Raw genomic sequence first — 21,750 nt, forward strand, 5'->3', positions numbered from 1 at the left:
AGTTTTTTTCTTTATGCCTATCCTTTCATCTTCTGTTGCCATTTACTTCTATTTGGTGAAAAACAGGATCCATTTAGATCCTGTCTGTATAAAAGTAGCCTGCATCATTTTGGTGTCCTGCTGCATCCAGTTTTAATGGTAAGCTAGCTGAGTAGCTGGAGTTGCTAGGTGTTCCTACTGAACATGGAAATGCAACAATTACACTTTCTTGCTCATATCCCGACCTCATATCCCATCCTCATATTCCGTCTCCTGTACTAACTTTTCTCTCCACCTGCCTGCTGGACAGTCTGCATGATATTTAAAGGGTACCTCTCATCAAAAAAAACTTTTCATATATTATAGATTAATGTATGCAGAATAACTTTACAATTGCATATTATTAAAAAATATGCTTATTTCTATTAAATTTTCCACTTGAAGAAATGACCACTAGGGGTCTCCCTACCAGTCCTGGCAGCAAGCATTTCAGACTCATGCTGGAGTCCTAAACACTACAAGCTGCCAGTCTGCTTTGTTCACAAAGGAGAACACTCAGAGCTGCCAGGCTGCTTTGTTCACAGCCTGTTTGGCTGTGAACAAAGCAGGCTGGCAGCTCTGAGTGTTTCGGACTCCAGCATGAGTCAGAAATGCTTGCTGACAGGACTGATTGGGAAAAATACAATAGAAAGAAGCATATTTTTCATTAACATGCTATTGGAAAGTTATTCAACATTCATTAATCTTAAATATATCAAAAGTTTATTTGATGAGAGGTACCCTTTAAAAGTCCTGGTCAATCTCTGCCTCCCGAGAGTAATGCGATCAGGAGATCAACTGGAAGTCCTATAGACTAAGCTAGTATTGATATCCTGTAACTATATTTTTAGTTGACATATAAGGAACATGTGTACCAACTTCATCAAAATATTTCTAGCCATTTGGAAGTTTTGCTGGAACATACATACGTACGTATGTATATACACACATACGTACGTTGAGTTTTATATATATATATATATATATATATATATATATATATATATATATACACACACACACACATATAGGGGGAGATTCATCAAGACATGAGCTTAAGAAAAGTTGACCAGTTGCGAACCAATCAGATCGCTTCTTACATTTTTCAGAGGTCTTTTCAAAAATGAAAGAAGTGATTTAATTGGTTGCTATGGGCAACTGGTCGACTCTTCCTCTACACAAGTTTTGATGTGATGTGAGACCAGACTCAGCTGACCAAATTTTCCCTTGCTGGTGCACAGTGCCTTCATTACAACAAGCTCCTGTTCTATATGAACTCATACAGTACCTTGTTCATAGTACAAAGTGTTGTTGGAGTCGTCACCTTGGTCCATAATGAGTGTAACATCTAAAAAAAAAAGGCAAGATCAGATGCATTTGAGAAAGTACAACACTAAGTATTTGGGTTCGCAGACAGTATTTGATCAGTATTTTTTTTTAGCTGATACCAGAAGTGGAACCTATACATAGAAAACTATAATGATTTATCTGTTATGGACTCTCCTGGTCTTGGCTGACTAAACTTACCAAAATACTGACCAAAATAATGTGTGTGAACTCAGCCTCACAACTATGCAACTTACATAAGAAGTCACTGCATTTCCTGTGATTTAGGCCATTTACATCCATTAGGTGCACTATGTTGCTTGTCAATATACCACAAGTAAACCCACAAACATAGTCATCGATAGTCTGTTTTCTGAACCATTTCTTGTAGCTGTACCAATGGGAGTCCGTTTCACAATGGACAATCCAGCTCAGTTTTTTCTGTCTGTGATTAAACTTGTCAACAGAGCCCTGATGTAGATGTGAACCTAGCATTTGGAGATTTTTTTGGCAATGATAGTTGATAAAGTTCATAGAAATGGCAGATGATATATCACTTTATCTGCACTGTCCTATAATAAAGATCTCATAGTTTGTAGCTGACAAATGTCACAATGTATCACTGCTCTGCAGTTAGAATGTAATAATCCTTTGAGCTAAGGGAAACAAATTTATACACATCGCAGCGCACTACCCACAAAGCTCGCTGCGAGGAACGGGCTGAACTTCATCAACTATCTTTTTTAAAGCATAATATATGTATCATATTGAAAGTACATTAGTGTTTTTATAGTGAATATTGCTATACGTTATTGTTTTTAGAGGGTATCTCAATATTTAATATATTTTTTAACATTCTTTATATACATCTCATTTATGGAAGGAACAGTATCATAGAAAGAGGGCCATGGTCACAAAAGTAAGTAATCTGTCACCAGAAAAAATCCCTTAAGCCAAAATCATTTATGACACTTCTGAAATAATCATTGTTCTTGTAGCTAGCGAGCCCTAGAGCTGCCTCTTTATTGTGCGTCCTCTGAAAACAGCCATTAGGCTCTTTTTTTTTTTTTCCTTTAATGTCCGTAATCGGGATGGGGCACAACGGGCAACAATGGGTCCCGATGGATGCCATTGACTATCATGGGGTCCGCGGGCACCGTTGTTTTTTTAGTGGGAGTAGCGGGAGGAAAAGACGTTGCATGCACAAATTTTTCTCCTGCCATTCTCCCCTCCTTTCCTGACATCTGCTGCCTGCCAGGTTGCAACAGCAGTGTGAAAGAGGCCTTACAGTGACCTCAGTAGGAGTTTGGGCTGATCGGTGTAGCAGAATCTGCTCATGTTTCTCTAGGAACAGCTTTAATTTATAAAGCGCCAACACATTCTGCAGCACTGTACAGAGCTGATCATTACTCAAATCGGTCCGTGTCCCCACCTGGGTTCACAATCTATTTTCTAAATTCACAATATTTGACACTGTGAAGAAAAAGGAAACGTGTGAAAACACAAGGAGAACATACAAACTCCGTTACAAATGTTGTGCTTGGTGGGAAATAAACCCAAGAGCCCAGCACTGCAAGGTCACTCTGCTATACAGGCTCGATATTAGATCGGTGAGGCCCGACTCTTGGCCATCCACCAATCAGCTGTTTGCAGAGGTTACAATGCTCAGACAAGCACAGCAACCTCTTTATTTTCTACATTGGATTTTATAGGGTTGGCACTAGCACACATTGTACTTTTTGGAACAGCTGTGTGAGATATTACAGCTTTGTCCTATACAAGTACCTATAAAGATGCAGGCAGGGCAGGAAACAAAAGACAAACTGGTGAAGTGTTTGCATCACATGACTGCGCCTATATTACATCACATGGAAAAGGTACCTGCGAGTCTTCATTGTTTACACTGGCAGCAGCACTTCAGTAGCAGATGGAGAATAAAGATTAATTGTATAACTCCATGTTTTATATGCCGGTGATGGAGTAGTTAATGGCCAAACCTCTTTCATAAAACAATTTCAATTGCATGTCTACATTTCTTAACAAATAAACTCAGATTGCCAACCAAAGATGTATACAGAATTTATAGGTCGCCTTTTTTTTTGTTGTCGCTAACTTAAAACGTTATAACAACATATGTCTGCCCTGCTAATACCACATCTGTTAGAAAAGGTATTTGTAGAGGGGCTGGGAGTGTATCCTGCCACATATGCTGAATGAATAGAGATACACACTGTGGGAGTAGAGTCTTAGATGAGTTATACACTTTATAATACAGCAGTAGCAGATTCCTTATCATAGTAGATTTGTAGAAATTCAGCTTTTAACCACAGCAAAACCTTATGGTTTAGAAAGATTTATTTGCTCTTTGTTGCTAAGTGATGGTTTGTGGATAGAAGCATTTTAGTGTAAACAACATTCCAGGAAGAGGGAAGGAAATATAAAGAATTGGAGAAAGGCAAGCTGTTTGGTATGCTAGAAGTCATATTATTAGCTGTGAAAAGTTTACTAACTGACTGATACTCCTGATCATCAGTATTTAGGGCTTTGTAACCATTTTTGGCTTTTATTGTGCTACAACACAGCATGTAAGAGGCTGGGTAGTGGATCCGCTGGCCTGTGTGGACAAAGGCTGAACCGTACCAGGGAGCGGAGTCTAAGGTGCTGCTGGTTTTCACCAGAGCCCGCTGCAAAACAGGATGGACTTGCTGCCGCAGGCGGCACCCAGGTCGCTACCTCTGGCACCATCCGTCTACACAGGTTGCCCAGATATAACTCGGCACAGATGGAAAGACATAGTTATACGAGGCATAGGTCAGAAGGGCAGGCAGCTAGGAAGTGTTGTCGGGTCAAAGGCACTAGGTCAGGAGGCAGGTGGCAAAGGAGCAAAGCAAGGTCATGAGCTGGAGGTCAGGAACACTAAGTAGGCAAACACTAAGGAATGCTTTCTCTTGGCACAAGGCACGAAGATCTGGCACCAAGATAGGGAGGTGCCGGACTTAAATAAGGTCCGCCCTGCAGCTGACTAATTAAGAGCCCACTGTCCCTTTAAATCTAGTAGCGCCGGGGGCGTGGCCTGACATGTGAGGGCAAAAGGACGCAGGACCTTGGAGCTCCGTCCAAACAGACGTAATTTGGGGGAAAATCTCTATATTCATGGGCTCTAGGAGATCGGGCAGGCACTGCAGATTGCAGGGGTCAACACACCCTACTTCTGTGCCGATCCGCAACTTTTTCAGCCCGTTACAGGAGGCCAGGGAAGTGCCGGAGGCAATGACGGGGCAATCCAAAATGGCGCGGGAGCGCACCACACAAGACCATCTCGCCACCTACCACTTAGCTGAGAGACACAGGAGTGCCAGAGAGGTGGCCGGACCGGGTCCAGGACACTTACCAGCGCTGCTTGATCTCCCCCAACGGACTCCAGCTGCCAGAGACACGCCACGGCAGGCAAGTACCTCAAAGACGCAGAGGTCTCCCTCCTCACCGGCGCCAGGAGTCACTACGTCAGCCTCACTGCAAGGCCGCACCTGCACCGCTAGTGCTGGAGCACTCTTACTGCCGCAGGGAGACTTGTCCTTGTCTCCTTTGCCTCAGCTGTGGCGGCCAGACCAGGACACTGCAAGCCCTGAGGAAGCCACAGGTATGGGGGACACATCTCCAGAGGGTCTCACAGCTCAGCCCCCGACAGCCATGAGTACGGCTGCCCCCTCCAGCAGCAGCACGGCAGTGAGAGCCCCCTCTCCCTCCCAGAACATCCCGTCCATTTTCAGGGGCACCCCCAACTCTCCTAATCTGCTCCTGTCCTCCTCTGGCGGGGGAAGAGGCCGCCATGAACTGGCGGGGGAAGAGGCCGCCATGACACCGGACACCCCTAAGGGGGACACTGATAGCGGCTCTCCATTGCTCCCTGGGCGGCAGATTCCGAACCCTCTTTCACTGGGACCCGACCGCTCTCCAGGGGGTCCATTTATGGGCACGGCCCCACTGTCCGACAGACACCAAACTCCTCCAGTTCGCCAGACCAGACCCCAGGACAATGTGTCCTGTCCTGAGGATCCGCTGATCTCCTCTCTCCCACCCTTGGCACAGGCTGTGGCCCTACTGAAAGATCACCCGGAGCTTCAAGCCCTCCTGGTCCTTTTACCTACAAAAGCTGATATGTCGGCTCTAGCCATGGATATGAGAAGCACCTGGCGTCAAGATCTCCAGCCAGTACAGGCAGAAGTTTCTGAATTACGAGAGAGAATGGGAGTCCTAGAGGACTTTCGGGCATCAATGCCAGAGACTGTTGCAACTCTGCAAACGACCATCTCCACTCATACACGCATGCATCAAGCCCTGATGGACCATCTTGATGACGTGGAAAATAGGAACCGGCAAAACAATGTCCGCCTTCGTGGGCTCCCGGATGCCACCCGCTCCCAAGACCTGCTCTCCACTGTCACAGGGATATTCAATATGTTATTGGGCAAACCGCCAGAGTCCCCTATCGAGATAGATCGGGTTCCTCATGCTCTGAGAGCTCCTAGCTCAGACCCTGCCCACCCTAGAGACGTTATTTGCCGAATTCACCGTTACGTTCTCAAGGAGCAGATAATGCAAAAGGTGCGTCAGAAGGGTGATCTGGACTTTGACGGTGCTATTATACAGATCTATCTGGACCTGTCCAGACGCATTTTATGCCAGAGAGCTCTGCTCCGACCCTTACTCCGCATCCTTCAGGATCGCCACATCCCTTATAGATGGGGCTTCCCTTTTACTCTTCAAGTGACAGTGGGGGACTCAATATCAAGCCTTAGAACACCAGAAGATTTGCCTCGTTTTCTATACGCCCTTGACTTACCATCACTGTCACTACCAGAACGGACTGCCTTTCTTCAAGACCCATACTCCCTCTGCCGGGTCTGTACCAAAGACCGGCCAACAGACGCCCTTATCCTGAAGGGCCACGGCCCCAACGCCAGAGAGGACAGCTCCGACGCTCCGATGGACTGCTGCCTGATCACTGATGGTCTGGTCTCTAATTGACCTGACTCTCGATGCTGTTTGACTACTGTTGTCCTCCCCCTGCTCTATGTTGGCCCGTAGTCTACTCCCGATGCCCTCCCGTAGTCTTCACTTGCTCTTTCCCCCTGTCATGTAGCTTTTATCACCCCGATTCCTTACGTGGACCGGACCCCTTTTTGGTCATGGCCGTGGACGGACCTAGAGGTCCACTGTGATAGTTACACCCTCTTCCTCACTAGTGGTGGGTGTCTGTAGATTTATTGCCCTCTGTTTCTTGCATGTCTTCCCTCCTCCCCATTAGGGCTGGTGTGTGCTACACATACCTATTTAGAAGACGACACTTCTGCGACTAGTTTACCTTTGCAAGTCTCCTTGCTTTTTGTGTTCTTGTTGTTCTTTGTTTTTGGTTTATCTCCTCCCCCTCCTTTCCTCCCGATCCTCTCCTTTCCCTCTCCATTACTGACCAGTGTTTTTCCTGTTTCTTCTTTTTTAGCTTGCATCACCGCCGGTTACTGACCGACTTAGCTGTCTACTCTCCCGTTGTCACCCTCGCCCCAGGAGGACTGTAAGTATGACTGACGTCCACTTAGCCTCTTTTAATGTACAAGGGTTTAACGTCCCTGAGAAAAGAGCCAAAGTGCTCTATCACATGCATAGACTGGGAGTGGGCATCCTCGGCCTCCAAGAGATGCACTTTAAATCGGGTCATGTCCCTGATAGGCTTAGTCGCTATTGTCCCACCTGGTACCACAGCACTAACCCTGAGTCCCGCACGAAAGGTGTCTCGATCGGCTTCCACCGCTCGGTTCCCTTCCATGTCCAAGAGGTCTGCGCTGATCCTGAAGCCCAGTATCTCTATGTGCATGGTCAGGTTCTGGACCAGGTGGTGACGGTATCGACTATTTACACCCCCATTTCCTCCCAGATCACATTCCTGACGCGGGCCATAAAGAAGTTATCCTCCTTCGCCCATGGCATGCTGGTCCTAAGTGGTGACTTTTATGTCTTGCTTCAGCCCCTGCTAGACACCTCCACCCGACACTCAACTGTGTCATACCGTCAATTGAGTAGGCTTAGGCGACTCCTCCACTCACTGCAGCTTTGCGATGCCTGGCGTCTTCACCATCCGACAGGTAGGGATTATACTCACTACTCTAGTCCCCATCAGACCTATAGCAGGATAGATTATATCTTTCTTTCCCACTACTACTTCCCCCGACTATCCTCCATATCCATTGGAAACATATGCCTCTCCGATCACGCCCCGGTTTTTTGCTCCATTCATGTCCCTTCCCTGAATATCCCCCAATTTATGTGGCGTCTTAATGAATCCCTTTTACTTGATCCCTTCTGCCTTTCGGACTTGAAAGCGGAGATCTCGAATTTTGAGAATGACCATGCAACGGATTCTACCCCACCACCTAAGAAATGGGAAGCTCTTAAGTGTGTCCTGTGGGGGGTGCTGATTAAGCATGGATCGCGCCTGAAAAAAGCAAAAGCGGCTAAAATGAAACATCTGCTGGAGACGCTGACCGCTCTTGAAACCTTACACAAGCAAACGTTACAAGAATCTACTTTACGAGATCTAATGAGAGTGCGCCATGATATCAGCACCCTTCTGAATGACACATATAAAAGATTTATATTCCGTGTTTTTTACGAGTGGGGGAATAAGCCGGGGAAATACCTAGCTAGGGCGCTAAGGGATCATAGGGCGGCTTTGTACATCCCCTCCATAACGACCCCCGACGGCAGGCAGAGCTTTCTTACGCAAGACATTCTGAAGGCTTTCGAACACTATTACACCGACCTCTATAATCTCCCGTCTCCCTCTGTAAACTCATCACACGTATATACCTCCCCCTCACTCACGGATTATATTCGTGATACGGCCCTTCCCACCTTATCTGATTATGCCACAGCAGACTTGGAAGCCCCGTTTATGGTAGAGGAAGTTGAAGGAGTGATAGCTACCCTCCCAGCGGGCAAGAGTCCGGGTCCTGACGGATACACTGGGAAATTTTTCAAGACATTAAAGACCGAACTATCTCCTATCCTGTGTGGTAACTTCAATAGCATAACTGCCTCAACGGGATTCCCCCCTCCTCACTCTCCGCACATATTACGGTTATACTGAAGGAAGGTCGCGATCTAAACTAATAGTGAATAGACTAGCGGTGGTCCTTGGACCTCTAATTCACCCGGATCAGTCTGGTTTCGTCCGTTCCCCTGAGGCGCGCAACAATACAATCCGTGCCTTCTCAGTGGTGCACAGGGCCATAGCCAAGAAACACCCACTGATGCTCCTTTCATTAGATGCTGAAAAGGCGTTCGACCGGGTGAGTTGGGGGTTCATGGAGGCCTCCCTAGTTCAGATAGGTTTAGGGCCCACCATGTTGCATTGCAAAATGGCCCTTTATAAGGACCCCTCGGCTCGGGTAAGGGTCAATGGATCTTTGTCACCCCCCTTTCCCATCCGCAACGGCACGCGACAGGGGTGTCCGCTCTCACTCCTTCTTTATGTATTGTGTATGGAACATCTCTTGAACGCTCTTAGGAGAAATCCGGCTATTACGGGCCTCCGGGTGGGGGAGAGCGAGCACCTCTGTTCAGCATTTGCGGATGACCTTCTCCTTTTTGCATCTTCCCCTAGGTCCTCCCTGCCTGCAATCCTTCAGACCCTACACACGCACTCTCTTCTTAGCAACCATAAGATCAATATGTCCAAAAGTATGGCTTTAAATATTACGTTGCCGACTACGGATATGCTGACCACACATGGAGCCTACTCATTTCGTTGGGCGACTAAATCCCTTAAATATCTGGGCATACACGTTCCAGCTGATCCCCGGTTTCACGCTTAACTTCCTACCCTACTTACCACACTAGAACAGGACCTCTTGAGGTGGACAAAGGGGACCTTCTCTTGGTTAGGCAGGACTAATGTTCTGAAAATGAATGTTCTTCCTCGACTGCTCTATCTTTTCCAGACGGTTCCCCTTTCCCTCCCCCTCACGTTTAAAAAAAAACTGGATGCAGCATTTCGATCCTTTGTCTGGGCGGGGCGGCCCTCGAGGATTGCCAAGCGCATAATGACTAGGAGGAAGCACAGGGGTGGTCTAGCTGTCCCTGATTGCAGGGCCTATTATATTGCAGCTTCTCTGGCAGGATTTGGGGATTTTCTCTGGGGCCGCTCCTCAAAGTGCTGGATTGAAATTGAGACTTTAGAGACTGACTTTCTGATTACATGGGTGCCCTGGCTTCCTAGGGCAGTGATCTCAACTCGGAGACTTCACCAGCTGCCCTGGTCACTACTATCCAAAGATATCTCTTTAACACGCAACTCTTCACCCCCGACGGACCTTTGACACCGGTGTTGGGTAACCCGCGCTTCCCCCCGGGACTTCATTGTTCTTCATTTCTTGGTGTCTCAGACCCACCGGCACTGCCAATACACCTTTTCATGGAAGGTACTTTAATTCGCCCTTATGAAATGATTGTCCCAGAACATCTCCGCAACCCCACTAGATACCTGCAGTACCTACAACTGGCACACTACGTTAGAACGGAACACACAAACCTGAAATTCCATAGACCACTTCTCCCCTTTGAGAAGCTCTGCACCTCGGCTTCCCCAACACCGCAAGCAGTTTCCATAATTTATGGTCTGCTCATGGAAGAAGCGGCCCAACAACCCCCGACATATGTTGCAGCCTGGGAAACGGAACTGCAGATCTCTATCGCCCAATCTGACTGGCACAGGGCATTCACTATGTGCCATAAGCTTTCGATATCCTGCAGAGCGCAGGAAACCAATTACAAGCTCCTGTCTCGGTGGTATAGGGTCCCAGTGATGCTCCATAAAATGTTTCCCTCTGTCTCTGACTTGTGTTGGAGATGTGGGCGGGAGAGAGGTACAATGTCCCATATCTGGTGGTCCTGTCCTTTGCTTTCCCCATTCTGGACCGAAGTGATTGCCCGTATTGACACTATCTCCGGGATACGGTACCCAAACAACCATAAAGTGCTTCTCCTCACTATCCTCCTGCTTTCCCGCAAAGCTCCATCCACAGCCCTGGCACACTTTCTTTTAATGGCAGCACGTACGGTGATTCCCAGGTGCTGGAAATCCACGAGCCCTCCGATGCTCACGGATTGGTATACAGAAATCCTCTTTCTCTGTCGGATGGAGGAGCTGATGGCAGACTCCTCGGGACGTGCTGAGCGGTTTGGAGCCATCTGGGGACCCTGGTTAGCCTTCCTGGAGACTCCCCTCTACAGGGACCCTTCCCCCTCTCTCCCTACTCCGCCCCCGCCCATCTGATCGACCTCAGATGGCCTCGCTCTCTTTCAGGTTATGGGATGCTGGATGACAGTGGAGACTGTGGATATTCTGATGATCAGGCATGCACAGGTCAGTGGTCGCCGGACTCTTGTCCCTTTCCCTTTTCTCCCCTCCTACCTCTCCCACCCCCCTTCCCCGACATCACCCCGCCCCCCTCCCTGCTCTAGCTCGTTGTTTTGCTCTTGTTACTGTTCTTATTTTCATTTTTTTTGTTTTCTTTCTATTGTTTCCTCTGTTGTTAGTCTTGGCTAAGCATCTAGGGATTCCCATCTAGTGACACTAATAATGGACTTTCATGCCTCATACAATTGTGTCCTGATGTTTCTCCCATATGTGAATAAGGATTAGAACTACCATTACTGACTATGTTTAAATGCCTTGATGTTTTGCCTGTTTTGGACATGTGTTTGTCTATCTTGTTTTTGCTCAATAAAAGCTACCTTGAATACAAAAAAAAAAAAAAAAAGGGGGAGGTGTGCGTCGGCAATGTATGGAGAGAGGAGGACCAGGAACAATGTGGGGTAAGGAGATGCCCGGGAGTCGTATGGGGGTGCGTCTCGCACAGCAAGTCCCGGGCCACTGGTGTCGGCAGGGAGGGAGTGCTCATGGCCAGAATGAATGGCCGGAGCACTGCCCATAATAATCTAGATGTTTGCTGTGAATGAATAAGAAAATATAAACTTATGTTTGAGGCATTTTAGGAGTTTTTATTTTATTTTTTGCACAATTTAGATGTGTTTTGCACATAACCGTTATTGAAAGAAAAATGTGTATTGCACAAAACATTGCAAAGCAGGTCAAACTGAGGTGTGAAAAGCTTCCAGGACCTGGGCATGTAGTCATGGGGGGGTCTCTGTGGCTGTTGTCTGCTTTATACACAGAGCACATTGTGGGCTTAGGAGTCCACTGGATGGTCATAATCAGTGATTGACGTGCTATTTACATGTTTATGCAAGGAAGGCTTTCAATCACTGAGCAGGACCACCCATTGGATGCTGAAGCCTTGAATGAGCAGAAATTAAAATAAATACATTTCAAGTTGTGCTAAATCTTTTTACACAGAACCATACATCTGCTCCCCTCCTCCTGCTCTATAACATGATGTCTGCAGATTGTACTGTACTGTATATATCATCTGCTCAGCTCCTCCTGCTCTATAACATGATGTCTGCAGATTGTAGTGTATTGTATGTATCACCTGCTCAGCTCCTCCTGCTCTATAACATGATACCTGCAGATTGTACAGTGTTGCATATGTGGTGGTGGGGTGTGTGGTTCAGGGCAGATGTTGTTACCCTAGGGGCAGATGGCATTAACCCCTTGCATTCGTGACACCAGGGCATGGTTTAGGCTATAACTACCCGAAGGTATACCGCTGGATCCTGGGCTAGGCACGGGGGCAATAAAGACTCAGACGCCAAGTTACGGACTACAGTAGCGTTACTAAGGGTAGACAGTCGTAAAGTCTATACAGTTAAGCCAGGGCTCAAGGGGGTGACCAGTGATGCAGAGACCTTAAAGGGGTTATCCAGGAAAAAACTTTTTTTTTATATATCAACTGGCTCCAGAAAGTTAAACAGCTTTGTAAATTACTTCTATTAAAAAATCTTAATCCTTTCAGTACTTATGAGCTTCTGAAGTTAAGGTTGTTCTTTTCTGTCTAAGTGCTCTCTTATGACACATGTCTCGGGAACCGCCCAGTTTAGAAGAGGTTTGCTATGGGGGATTTGCTTCTAAACTGGGCACGGGTCATCAGAGAGCACTAAGACAGAAAAGAACAACCTTAACTTCAGAATCTCATAAGTACTGAAAGGATTAAGATTTTTTTAATAGAAGTAATTTACAAATCTGTTTAACTTTCTGGAGCCAGTTGCTATATAAAAAAAGTTTTTTCCTGGGTAACCCCTTTAAAGGCTTGCTGGGACTTGTAGTAGGACTGGATAATTGAATGCAGACTACGTTGACTTGACAGATGACAGGGACTGACTTGACTTAACTCATAAAGCTGTGACTTTAGCTAACTTGACTTGATGGTGGCTGCAGGACTGGACTTTGAAGTCTCCAACACTCTGGACACACACACTAGGCACAACTGCATTGGACCTCAGTTTAGCAGAAGAGCAGAGCTCAAAGAGAGAGAAGTTAGCTCCACCCAGGGCTTATATGGGGGAGACTAGCAGGGAGCCCATAAGTCACTCTTGGGATCACCTGGTCACTGGTACTTCCTGAGTAACAATCACATGACATCCCATGGTATAACTCTTAACCTCTTAAGGACCCAGGACGTACGGGGACGTCCCCGCACCCTGGGCCTTAAGGACCCAGGACGTCCCCGTACGTCCTGGCGTTTTCCGGTCTCTGCCGCTCGCCGGGCAGAGATCGGAACTGGATGCCTGCTGAAATCCTTCAGCAGGCATCCAGGGCAAACGCCGAGGGGGGCCATGTAGGCCCCCCATGTCGGCGATCGCCGCAAATCGCAAGGGAAATCGCCCTTGCGATCTGCGGCGATACCGGGCTGATCGGGTCTCTGGGACCCGACCGCCCAGTAATTTCGCATGATCCCGGCTGTCACAGACAGCCAGGACCATGCTGAAGTATCGGAGCGAGGTGGCAAGCCGGCCACCTCCTCCGATCCCCTGCGATCTGTCGGTTAGTGAACCGACCAATCGCAGGAGGGGGGGCGGTTACTTCCTCCCGTCCTGCCCGGCCCCTGAAAGTCGGGACAGGACGGGAGGAAGACCGGAGGACGCGGCGGGGGACGGGGGAGTGCTGGGGACCGGCCCCGGTACTTACCTCGTCCCTGAAGACCCGGATCCCGGCGAGGAAGATGGCGGCGGCGGCGACAGGTGAGTTGATCTTCAGCCGCGGTCGGGCCCTTTACAGCAATGCACGTCGCCGTAAAGCGACATGCATTGCTGTAATAGGACCCTGTAAACTACAACTCCCAGCATGCCCAGACAGCCCTTGGCGTCTGGGCATGCTGGGAGTTGCAGTTTTGCAACATCTGGAGGTCCACAGTTTTTGGACCACTGTGCCCTTCCAGATGTTGCAAAACTACACATCCTCAGCATGCCCTTACTGTCCAGGCATGCTGGGAGTTGTAGTTCTGTAACATCTGGCCCTTCAGATGTTGCAGAACTACAACTCCCAGCATGCCTGGACAGTTTTGGCATACTGGGAGTTGTAGTTTTGCAACATCTGGAAGGGCACAGATTGGGAACCACTGTATTAGTGGTCTGCAAACTGTAGTCCTCCAGATGTTGCAAAACTACAACTCCAAGCATGCTGGGAGTTGTAGTTCGGCAACATCTGGCTCTAAAGATGTTGCCGAACTACTACTCCCAGCATGCCTGAGAATGTTTGGGAGTTGTGGTTTTGCAACAGCTGGAGGCACACTGGTTGGGAAACATTGTTTCCTAACTCAGTGTTTCCCAACCCGTGTGCCTCCAGCTGTTGCAAAACCACAACTCCCAAACATTCTCAGGCATGCTGGGAGTAGTAGTTTTGCAACAGCTGGAGGTCCCCCCCCTGTGAATGTACAGGGTACATTCACATGGGCAGGGGGCTTACAGTGAGTATCGGGCTGCAAGTTTGCAATGCAGCAAATTTTGCGCGGCAGCTCAAACTCGCTGTAACCCCCCCGCCCGTGTGACTGTATCCTAAAAACACTACACTACACTAACACAAAATAAAAAGTAAAAAACACTACATATACACATACCCCTACACAGCCCCCCTCCCTCCCCAATAAAAATGAAAAACGTCTGGTACGCCACTCTTTCCAAAATGGAGCCTCCAGCTGTTGCAAAACAACAACTCCCAGTATTGCCGGACAGCCGTTGACTGTCCAGGCATGCTGGGAGTTTTGCAACAGCTGGAGGCACCCTGTTTGGGAATCACTGGCGTAGAATACCCCTATGTCCACCCCTATGCAAATCCCTAATTCAGGCCTCAAATGCGCATGGCGCTCTCACTTTGGAGCCCTGTCGTATTTCAAGGCAACAGTTTAGGGCCACATATGGGGTATCGCCGTACTCGGGAGAAATTGACTAACAAATCTTGGGGGGCTTTTTCTCCTTTCACCCCTTATGAAAAGGTGAAGTTGGGGTCTACACCAGCATGTTAGTGTAAAAAAAATTAACTTTTTACACTAACATGCTGGTGTTGCCCTATACTTTTAATTTTGACAAGAGGTAAAGGGGAAAAAAGCCCCCCAAAATTTGTAACGCAATTTCTCCCGAGTACGGAGATACCCCATATGTGGGCACAAACTGCTCTGGGGGCGCACAACAAGGCCCAGAAGGGAGAGTGCGCCATGTACATTTGAGGTGATTTGCACAGGGGTGGCTGATTGTTACAGCGGTTTTGACAAATGCAAAAAAAAAAAAAAAAACACATGTGACCCCATTTCGGAAACTACACCCCTCACGGAATGTAATAAGGGGTGCAGTGCGAATTTACCCCCCACAGGTGTCTGACGGATCTTTGGAACAGTGGGCTGTGCAAATAAAAAATGTTGTACAGCCCACTGTTCCAAAGATATGACAGACACCAGTGGGGGGTAAATGCTCACTTTACGCCTTCTTACGTTCCTCAAGGGGTATAGTTTCCAAAATGGTATGCCATGTGGGGGTTATTTTGCTGTCCTGGCACCATAGGGGCTTCCTAAATGCGACATGCCCCCCGAGCAAAATTTGCTCTCAAAAAGCCAAATATGACTCCTTCTCTTCTGAGCATTGTAGTTCGCCCGTAGTGCACTTCAGGTCAACTTTTGGGGTACCTCCATACTCAGAAGAGATGTGGTTACAAATTTTGGGGGGTATTTTCTGCTATTAACCCTTGCAAAAATGTGAAATTTGGGGGGGAAACACACCTTTTAGTGATTTTTTTTAATTTTTTTTTTACGTATGCAAAAGTCATGAAACCCTGGTGAAGTATTAAGGCTCACTTGATTTCTTGTTACGTTCCCCGAGGGGTCTAGTTTCCAAAATGGTATGCCATGTGTTTTTTTTTTGCTGTCCTGGCACCATAGGGGCTTCCTAAATGCGACATGCCCCCGAGCAAAATTTGCTCTCAAAAAGCCAAATATGACTCCTTCTCTTCTGAGCATTGTAGTTCACCCATAGTACACCTCAGGTCAACTTATGGGGTACCTTCATACTGAGAAGAGATGGGGTTACAATGTTTGGGGGGTATTTTCTGCTATTAACCCTTGCAAAAATGTGAAATTTGGGGGGAAACACACATTTTAGTGAAATTTTTTATTTATTTTTTTACATATGCAAAAGTCGTGAAACACCTGTGGGGTATTAAGGCTCACTTTATTCCTTGTTACGTACCTCAAGGGGTCTAGTTTCCAAAATGGTATGCCATGTGGGGGATTTTTGCTGTTCTGGCACCATAGGGGCTTCCTAAATGCAACATGCCCCCCAAAAACCATTTAAAAAAAACGTACTCTCCAAAATCCCCTTGTCGCTCCTTCGCTTCTGAGCCCTCTACTGCGCCCGCCGAACACTTTCCATAGACATATGAGGTATGTGCTTACTCGAGAGAAATTGGGCTACAAATATAAGTATACATTTTCTCCTTTTTCCCCTTGTAAAAATTCAAAAATTGGGTCTACAAGAACATGCAAGCGTAAAAAATGGAGATTGTGAATTTTCTCCTTCACTTTGCTGTTATTCCTGTGAAACACCTAAAGGGTTAAAACGCGGACTGAATGTCATTTTGAATACTTTGGGGGGTGCAGTTTTTATAATGGGGTCATTTGTGGGGTATTTCTAAAATGAAGACCCTTCAAATCCACTTCAAACCTGAACTGGTCCATGAAAAATTGTGAGTTTGGAAATTTTGTGAAAAATTGGAAAATTGCTGCTGAACTTTGAAGCCCTCTGGTGTCTTCCAAAAGTAAAAACACGTCAATTTTATGATGCAAATATAAAGTAGACATATTGTATATGTGAATAAAAAAAAAAATTATTCGGAATATCCATTTTCCTTACAAGCAGAGAGCTTCAAAGTTAGAAAAATGCAAAATTTTCAAATTTTTCATAAAATTTGGGGATTTTTCACCAAGAAAGGATGCAAGTTACCACAAAATTTTACCACTATGTTAAAGTAGAATATGTCACGAAAAAACAATCTCGGAATCAGAATGATAACTAAAAGCATCCCAGAGTTATTAATGTTTAAAGTGACAGTGGTCAGATGTGCAAAAAAAGGCCGGGTCCTGAGGTGTAAAATGGCTGGGTCCTTAAGGGGTTAAAGCAACATTACATTTTATAACACTTTACATGGTAAAAACATATTTCCAATGGGAAAACAAGTGCAGGGGGCCTTAGGGACACTGAAGGAGGCTGCCTAACAGGAAAGCAGGAGCACGGGTAACACCTCCCTTACTGGGTCACTGCAAACTCCCCCTCTTAAAGTTGTCCTCGACACCCAGTCCTGGAGGGCGAAGGACTGAAGTGGCCGCTGAGGCCCAGTGACAGTTCCTGGGGTATTTATGCACAATGTCCTTCTCAGGTCTGGATTACAAAACAAAATAGGGATGAGTCCATGTGGCATGGTGAATGTCCATACATGCTCTTTAAACATATGGGGTTAATTTGACTTTGTCACTGCTTTCTAAAGACACTCAAGACAACAATATACATATCAATATACATAGATTCACAGATTGGGCTGCCGGAGGCTATCTACCCAATGCCTTGGCTGCTGGGGACACTCGGTTGTCAACTCTTCTCCCCAGAACTCAATATACATTGTTACACTATACAATAGTGTTACCTTTACATTGATCAATTCTGTTGCTCTATGCGAATTATCTAGATATCAGGTGAACCCTCTGGCCAGTAAAGTACCCTGTATACGTGGACAGGAGAGAAAACATTTCACATATCACTGTATATATTTAGAACTTGTGGACTGGGATGACAAATAATGTTACAGTCCTATCTTAACTATTTGCATATGTGTGGACTACTTTTACTATATGTGAACTGACTATGTGTGGTACATAACTTGACATTATGAGTTAATCTTTGTACCTGGCGGGAATTAGTCCTTGTGTCGACCGTTGGGACGTACGCAACACCACTTCGAGGGAATCTGGAACTCTTGCAGCCCTGGAAGCCCTTGGAGCCTCTGGAGCTGCAGCTAACTCTTCTTAGACTAATTCAAGAGCGGGTATTAGTCCAGGGCTGGCGGGACCCAGAGTTGCTGGCATCTGCACTGCAGAGGCTGGAGACTGAGATGGTACTATAGAGACTGGCGTATAGGCCGGAACCAATGGCGACAAGACTGGGACTGGTGTGGAGACTAGTGTTGGTTGAACCGGCCCAGGGGTTGGTGAGACACAGAAGATCGCAGCTGCTGAGTTGGAAAAAACATGGGGAAATCCATGGATGGGTGGATTCCCTTGCCTGGGACATATTCTCTCACAGGTCTGACAGCTGGAGGAGGTGGTGCTGGGAGAACTGGTAGATCTTCTTTTAGACACAACTTGATTTGGTTTCAGTGAACAACTTGTGGCTCATACCCAGACTTTTGTACTTTGTATACATCAGAGTCCGGATAGGGTATGCCGTCACCATGTACGGTTCTGTCTCCCAGATAGAGTCTAACTTGTGGGTCCTTGGAAACTTCCACAGTGAGACTTTATCACCCATCTGAAGTGGTTTGGCAGAAGCATGATGGTTATAATCCTCCTATTGTCTCTGCTGGGCCTCACCCATCTTCTTGCTGACAATTTCTTTGGCCTCTTGGATTCTTCTCTGGTGTTCAGAGACCCACTCCAGGGAGGCTTGCGGAGAGTTGTTGAACGGGGCTTGGAGCCAAAATGTTAGCTCTTTAGGCAGCTGTCCATGGCGCCCCATCACCAAGTAGAAAGGAGTGTACCCCATAGAACAGTGGACTGTGTTATTATATATCTCCAATAGTTCGGGCAGCAGTCAGGGCCATTCTTCTTGTCTTGACACAGAGGCGGCTCACAACATGTGGATAAAGACTTGGTTGATGCGCTCACAGAGCCTGTTCCCCTGGAGGTTATAAGCAGTAGTCTGGAGTTTCTTGCAGGCATGGAATTGACACAGCTTTTGGAAGAGTTGGGCGTCGAAGGCCGATCCCCGGTCCGTTAGGACATACTCCGGACACCCAAAGTTTTGCACCCAATCGGAGTTGAACATCTGGGCTTCTGTCTAGGCTATAAGATCTTTGACGGGGACAATGACAGCCCATTTAGAGTAGTGATCCACCATGGTGAAAGCATAAGTGTACCCGGAGAACTTGACATGGTTTAGTGTGACCAACTGGTTAGGCCTTTCACTCTGGATGGAATGGAGTGGTGCTCTTATGTCCTTACACACATTCTTGGTGACATTACAGACAGCACATTCACTGCACCATTTCTCAGTTTCGCTCTGCATTCCTATCCAATAAAATCTTTGCCTGACAGTAGCTTCTGTCTTGCGGACGCCAAAGTGTTCTGACTGATCATGGTATGTGTGGAGGTTCATCGCCGCATCTCTTCGGGGAACCAGAATCTGATGAAGTCGATCACCAGAAATCGGATCCAAAGAATTTTGGCACAACAGCCCTTTGTGAACAAACAGTCACTTCCTCTGTCACCACAGACGTTTCAGCTCATAATCACACTGGGTCCAGCATAGACAGGTTGGTACCTTTTTCGCCAGAAGGTAGTCCAACAGATCCCCCATGACTTAACTTTCATCTTGAAGAGTCTTCCAGGTGTACAGGTCTTCTTTAACCTTTTCAGTACTGGGTTCACCATCCATCAGGGCAGTCACAACGAACCATTGATAAAATGGGGGCATCTCCACGTCCTCACACACGTCTTTGACAGGTGGTTCTTCATCGGGGGTCATCTGAGACAGTACATTAGCATTGACATTCGACTTGCCGCTTCTGTACTTGATGGTGAAACTGTAATTGGCCAATCTTGAAGCCCAACGTAGTTCGATGGCACCCAACTTGGTGGTGTTCAGGTGGGACAACGGGTTATTATCCGTGTAGACAGTAAAGTGTAGTAGTGTACCTGGGGTTTGAGCAAGTGACATTTTGACGGCTTGATATTCAGCCATGCTTGATCAGGACTTGGAAGACGTCTGACAGATGACTGAGGTGCTCCTGGTAGGACTTGGAATACACAATGACATGGTCCAGGTACAACAGGGCACTTTAAAAATTTAGAGGGCCCAGGCACCTTTCCATCAAATGCTGAAACATAGCAAGGGCATTACATAGCCCAAACGGCATACTTTTAAACTCGAACAGTCCCATGGGTGTCACGAAGGTGGTCTTCTCCCAGGCCATGGGCACTTGCCAACATCCACTGGTTAAGTCCAGGGTGGAGAAGTAAGCAGCAGACTCGAGGGCTGTGAGTGACTCCTTGATCCTTGGCAGAGGATAAGCATCCTTATGTGTGACATTGTTCAGTTTCCTGTAGTCGACACAGAAGCGGATGGTTCCGTCTTTTTTATTGACCAGGACAAGTGGCGTGCCCAGGGACTCGGACTTTCTTGGATGACGTCTGCCTCTTTCATGTCTGCCAGCATCTTCTTGACAGTCTAATACATGCCTGGCATGACCAGGCGGTGTCTTTCCTTGATAGGACTGGACAATTGAATGCAGACCATGCTGACCTGACAGATGACAGAGACTGACTTGACTTGACTAATAAAGCTGTGACTTTAGCTTACTTGACTTTATGGAGGCTGCAGGACTTGACTTTGAGGTCTCCAACGCTCTGGCACACACATTAGGCACGACTGTACTGGACCTCAGCAGAAGAGCAGAGCTCAAAGAGAGAGAGAAGCTCCACCCAGGGCTTATAATGGGGAGACTAGCAGGGAGCCCATAGGTCACTCTTGGGATCACCTGGTCACTGGTACCTCCTGGGTAACAATCACATGATATATCACATGGAATAACTCTTAAAGCACTATTAAATTTTATAACACTTTACATGGTAAAACATATTTACAATGGGGAAACAAGTGCAGGGGGCCTTGGGGACACTGAAGGAGGCTGCCTGACAGGACAGCAGGAACATGGGGTAACACCTCCGTGCTGGGCCACCGGATATATATATCATCTGCTCAGCTCCTCCTGCTCTATAACATGATGACTGCAGATTGTAATGTAATGTAGCTATCTTATTTTAGTACAGCTCCATTTCATGATGAATATATATTGTTTTATCAGATATATTAAATAAATCTTGAACCTGAAATAAAATATCACCTGTGCTTTACATTGTTACGTTCACAGCTGGTAAGGAATTGTTCTATGTATAACTCACTCTTTACTTATCTGTACTATCAGCAATAGTTTCTGTAAACATGGTGATGATGTCAAACATCCTTGAATATTACCTACGTGGTAGCAAATAGAAATTATATAAAATGACACCATTTTGTTTTTATAAACAGTTTCATATACATTGTATAACTGTGTACTGTGTTTTTGTTTATCTCGATAAACTTAACTCATTTGGAGCCGTGGGTCACAGTGGTTCTGTGGAATTTCCCTGATTGAAAACTTGGTGCCCCGTGTGAGGAATTTGACGTTCCTGTATTATGACAGTGAACTTGCAGCTAGCTAGGAAGACTTCATTTTACAACTTTGATTCACTCTCATATGCTGAGTCCTACTTCTAGACCGGATAAATTGCAAGCTTTATTCAGACTAAGTCCAAAGAACTATTCATTCCCATAACTGAGGGTGAAGGATGTGTCAGGAGTGGGAACTGAAAGTGTATGAATTGGCTGTGTTTCTATTTTGTTTGTTGATAATTGCATCCTTTGCATTGTGGCTGATGAATAACCCCTAGAGGACACGCAACATACATTACATATACATGTACATAGACAAATCACCAGGTCCAGATGGCATTCACCCCCGTGTTCTAAAGGAATTAAGTAATGTAATAGACAGACCCCTATTTTAAATATTTAGGGACTCTATAGTGACAGGGACTGTTCCCCAGGAATGGCGCATGGCAAATGTGGTGCCAATATTTAAGAAGGGGTCAA

The 21,750-nt window shown here is 46.5% G+C and overlaps 1 protein-coding gene across 1 annotated transcript in view; it reads right to left on the bottom strand.

Moving 5' to 3' along the window:
• The window catches only part of LOC130291613 (proteinase-activated receptor 1-like), a 109,314-nt gene that overhangs the window by 11,427 nt on the left and 76,137 nt on the right, over positions 1 to 21,750 (bottom strand). The window contains exon 3 of the mRNA XM_056540577.1: positions 1,307 to 1,366. Coding sequence (XP_056396552.1) covers positions 1,307 to 1,366 — 60 coding nt within the window. The remainder of the gene's footprint in view (positions 1 to 1,306; positions 1,367 to 21,750) is intronic.

The sequence above is a fragment of the Hyla sarda genome, chromosome 1 (assembly GCF_029499605.1).
Source record: "Hyla sarda isolate aHylSar1 chromosome 1, aHylSar1.hap1, whole genome shotgun sequence".
NCBI classification, from domain to species: domain Eukaryota; kingdom Metazoa; phylum Chordata; class Amphibia; order Anura; family Hylidae; genus Hyla; species Hyla sarda.